Source organism: Haliaeetus leucocephalus, unplaced genomic scaffold (genome assembly GCF_000737465.1).
Source record: "Haliaeetus leucocephalus isolate CR32 unplaced genomic scaffold, Haliaeetus_leucocephalus-4.0 Scaffold251, whole genome shotgun sequence".
Classification (NCBI taxonomy): Eukaryota; Metazoa; Chordata; class Aves; order Accipitriformes; family Accipitridae; genus Haliaeetus; species Haliaeetus leucocephalus.
In genome coordinates, this window is record NW_010972687.1 from 12,050,527 (window position 1) to 12,054,900 (window position 4,374).

Below are 4,374 nucleotides of genomic sequence, written 5' to 3' on the forward strand. Positions count from 1 at the left end.
CCCCCCCCCCCCCCCCCGGGGGCCTGCGGGGCCCCCCCGCCAATGCTGCCCCGCCGAGCACAGCTCGCCGTCGCCCTCGTTCCGGGCAGCCTTTGCCCCCGCCGCCAGGCTGGCTGTTTCCCAGAAGTGCTCCGTTGCATTTAAACTCTTAATTCCAGTGCTGATACCGAGATAGTCAAGGGTTCTTTATCAGAAGTGATTGGACTGTTTAATATTTTGTTTGGACATCCTCTCTCTCGGAGAGAATATTCTGACTGGGACTGAAGAACCACTACAAAATGGAAACAGTCGCCCTATCGGTATGCCCACTGAGGTCGGCAGGCCTGAATCCAGGCTAACTTTGGAAAAAAATCAGACGTGGTTCTTCAGGTGACCACAAGAGGAATTACAGGTTTTGACACGGAACTGCCTTTGACGGTAGACGTCAGGGCCCCGAGCACACTCATGTGCCTTTGTGGCCTGACCAGCCCACGGCCCAGGGCCCCGCGTCGGCACCCCGGGGCCTGCAACGCCGCAGCGGGGCCGGTCCCCAGCCCTGCCACAGCCTGAAGTGTGACCCAGCCTGCGGGTGTTCGGAGATCGCAACCGTGGGCTCGCGGGACTCTGTAATACGCGAGGACATAGAGGCTTCATCTTCTGATTTTCTCTACTTTATACAGATTACCACAAAATAATCACCGCTAGCAAGTGCACTGTCACAAAAATCACCACTAGCAGGTGTACCTATGATTAATAAAACAACTATGTATCTATCTCAAGCTATTACAAATTCAAATCGTATAATCATTTTAGGTTGGAAAAGACCTTTAAGATCATCGAGTCCAACTGTCCAGTCCAACTGATGACTATCGGCAAGCAATAACAGCAGCAATCCCCTGTACAGCAACAATCAACGTTACAGCAACAACCAAGTAGGTATTTACTATCGCAGGTTACTCCAAACTTTCCATTAGTGAAGCAACTTATCAACAATATAACAGCAGATACATTATGACAGATTACTTGTATGGATGTATAATACCGGTATCAAGTGAATTAGATTTCAGAAGGGGCCAAACCATCCCGGAGTGGAGGACACACTGATCCCAGAGGGGGGACCCGACCATCCCAGAGGTGGGAGGACGGACCAAGCCCACCCTAGCAGTGGTCCCAGCAGGGGGCCATGAAATAACAGAGTCTCACTTCAAAGATGATCTGCGGCACAGAGTCTGGAGTCCCGGGTGGGAGTCCAAGATCTCACAGAAAGTTTCTGCAGAGAATCCAGCCTGTTTAGGAAAGGAAAAGTACATGCCTCAAGGGATGTTCTCGGAGAGAGAGGCTCCATTTTGGAAAAAAACTAAGTCATTTTTATATTGTAGAGACATAAGAGGGCATAGGACACCACCACTGTGAGCAGCCAATGGATGCCGTTAATTTCTGTTTTCCACCTGGAACAGGTGGATGATGATGTTTGCTGTTGTTTCAGATCAATTTTTATTTTGCCAGACCGTTTTCCTGCTCTTGCAGTTAGAACAGCCAATGGCAGTCACGCACTCTTACTTTCTCCGGGTGTTTTGTCCTTTCCTGGACTATTTTTCACCTTTTCAGATGAAAAGTTGCTGTTACAGTTCCTTGTTTCTGCACTTACGAATGGTATCTCAGGACATCTCTGGTTTCTAGGTACCTAGCTGTACTTAAAAGAGGCCAGCTGCACTCTTCAAGGATGCTTCTGGCACCAAGGCGGAGTTCCCAGGCTGGCAGGCATTTTCTCTGCCGGTGTTTTTTCAACAGAGATTTTCTTCTGTTCAGTCACTTTCCCTTTCTAGCCAAGTCATCTTTTTGGCTGCCCACAGCCCCGCCTTGCCTTGCCCATTGCCTGATTGACCAGCCCAGCCTCAGCCTGGCCATCCCAAGGCTCTGTCTGGTACTTTAAAAGTCAATTGCCATTCTCTAGAAAACCAAACAACCAACCTTATACTTCAGTAACTCATCATGCAGCATTTGCTAAAGGCAGCATAAGGATTTTAAATGTAATCAGCTTTACTGCTTCGCTAGACCTGTAGCTTCAATATATAGTCTGTGTCACTGTTTAATTGCAATCACAGTCAAAGCTAATTGAAGTGTGGAAACACTAAACTATTACTAAATATTTTTACTATTTCAAATCTCCTAAATGCACTTATTTTGGACTATGTACCTCATAAAGAAACTTGATTTGTTAGCAGGAGAAATTATCCTTATTCATAGATCTATTTGCAGGAATAGTTATTGCTGCTGTGAGTGAATGAATTAAATCCTTTGAAAAGGCCTTGTTATATTCAAGATAATATAAAATTTGCCATTTACATGGTGAGACAAAAATATATGTTGAAATAAATATCTGAAAAAAAATGCTTTTGCCTTTTCAGAGAAACTTCTTAAATTGTCTTATTTATGTCTTTTCTTAACATTTAACATAGAAATATGCTTTCTGGACTGACTCCACGGCAGCCCATGGAACTACTTAAAGTACCTTAACATGTACAAATGGATCCTGAACAAGTATTTATATGTTAAACTGCTCCTGAGTCTGTCTAGCCAGTAATATCAACTCTTCTATTCTTTCACAAAATATCTTTAATTCCTGAGGAAATAGGGGAATAAAATTATTCATATCTTTGCTTAATAACCACGGTTACACAACAACAGAAAGCAAAGCAATTTGCCCCTGAAGCACCAATTCCATCCTTGTTTTAGCCATCATACTTGAATACTATCAGCAGGACATACACATGTCAAAATACCTTAATACAGCACCATCAAATGAGGAACAGAGTATCATCTCAGTGTTTACTGTGCTTTGTCAGAACTTTGTTTAGGGTACCTCAAGCTGCATAAATTCAGAGTTACTACCAGACGTGTATAACAAATCTGCTCTTTTTCTAACAAGTTCAGGTGATCGAATGTGGAACCATTTTAGGTTTAAACCATTCAGCAGTATTTATTCCCTGCCTCCCTCCAGAATTACCTTTCCTGCGAGATTTTTGTCAAGAGGCAAATATATATAAATGTCTATATTAAAGTCTTCTTAAAGAAAGCTTGAGGGAAATCAGATTCAATCTATTTTAACTGTGAAGTTTAGAAAATAAAGCTTTGTTGTTACTCTTTTAGTTTTGGCATTTTTTTCTGCTTTTTCATTTCTCCTATTTCGTGACTGGTGTTACATATGTAAAAAAAAAAAATTATGATTAGATGCCGCAGCTGTGCAATACTGTATTGCCCTCAGTGAATTACTGCCTGTTCACATTGATTGGTCTGTTTATAGTTGGAAAATGGCTTACGTGTAGAAGGGCTGACACATTAAACTGCCTGTTATTTCCCCTCTGCAAGAGCCATTCCGATGCTAGCAGCACCCAACACCTCAGACTAAACCCTGTGTATGTTACGACCTCACCCTCCAAGCTTTGGGGCCAGAGCTGATGTTTGTAAAAGCCCACTACCTGCCTCGGCCCAAGCCCTATCTTGACAGAGCCCTGCGGCCCTGAAAGGCCTTCAGGCACTGGTGCACTCTGTTGCCATGTGCTCGGCGCCGGGGCCCACACAGCTTTCGTCTCGGAAACCTCCGCCAAGGCAGCAGGGCCTCCAGGACGTGACTGACAGCAGTTTCGCCTTCTCCTGCAAAGGGCAGCCCTGCCAGAAGCAGTCATTCGGCTGCAGGGCGCAGTCCCAAGAAATCACACAGAGATCTGGGCTAGATTTGATGCGGCAATAAAAGAACATTTCGGGCTACCACACCCCCTCCCAGGCCGCCACCCACGCCCCCCCTCAGCTCTCTGGACCTCTTCACAGCGTTGATGCCTCCGCGCGGCGGCCGACAGCCTCGCCCCAACTTGGATCCCTCCGCGCCTCCCCGAGCCCCATCACTGCTGGTCAGCGAGGGAGGGCCAGCCGAGTGGGAGGGGACAAGTGAAAAAGACAGGCGAAACTACCAATGGCGAGACGCGTGCGGGAGGCCGTGATCGGTCGACGCACTGAGGGCCGCGGGGGGCGTGGCCGCGGCCGCGGGAGGTAGCGCGGGGCGACGGCCGCCATGGCGGACGAGGTCAGCAAGGCGCAGACCGCTCGCCCCGGCGGCGACACCATCTTCGGAAAGATCATCCGCAAGGAGATCCCCGCCAATATCATCTATGAGGACGAGCAGGTGCGGGCGGTGCGCGGCCGCGCCCCGCTCGCAGCCGCCCGGGTCGGGGGGTGCCGTTGAGGCGCTCGGGAGCGTGGCGAGGCGGGCGGGACGGGACGGGACGGACGGGGCCTCTTCTCCGCACCCTCCTGCAGCGTCCCTAAAGCACCGGGCTCCTTCGGGCACCGGCGGGTGGCTGGGCGGATGCGGGGCTGCAGGTGCTGCGCGGCCGGCCC

The 4,374-nt window shown here is 48.7% G+C and overlaps 2 protein-coding genes across 2 annotated transcripts in view; one reads left to right on the forward strand and one right to left on the reverse strand.

Moving 5' to 3' along the window:
• The window catches only part of LYRM7 (LYR motif containing 7), an 18,516-nt gene extending 14,466 nt beyond the window's left edge, over nt 1-4,050 (reverse strand). The window contains exon 1 of the mRNA XM_010568752.1: nt 3,991-4,050. Coding sequence (XP_010567054.1) covers nt 3,991-4,050 — 60 coding nt within the window. The remainder of the gene's footprint in view (nt 1-3,990) is intronic.
• HINT1 (histidine triad nucleotide binding protein 1) overlaps nt 4,001-4,374 on the forward strand; it is a 4,374-nt gene continuing 4,000 nt past the window's right edge. The window contains exon 1 of the mRNA XM_010568724.1: nt 4,001-4,159. Coding sequence (XP_010567026.1) covers nt 4,049-4,159 — 111 coding nt within the window. The 5' untranslated portion in view covers nt 4,001-4,048. The remainder of the gene's footprint in view (nt 4,160-4,374) is intronic.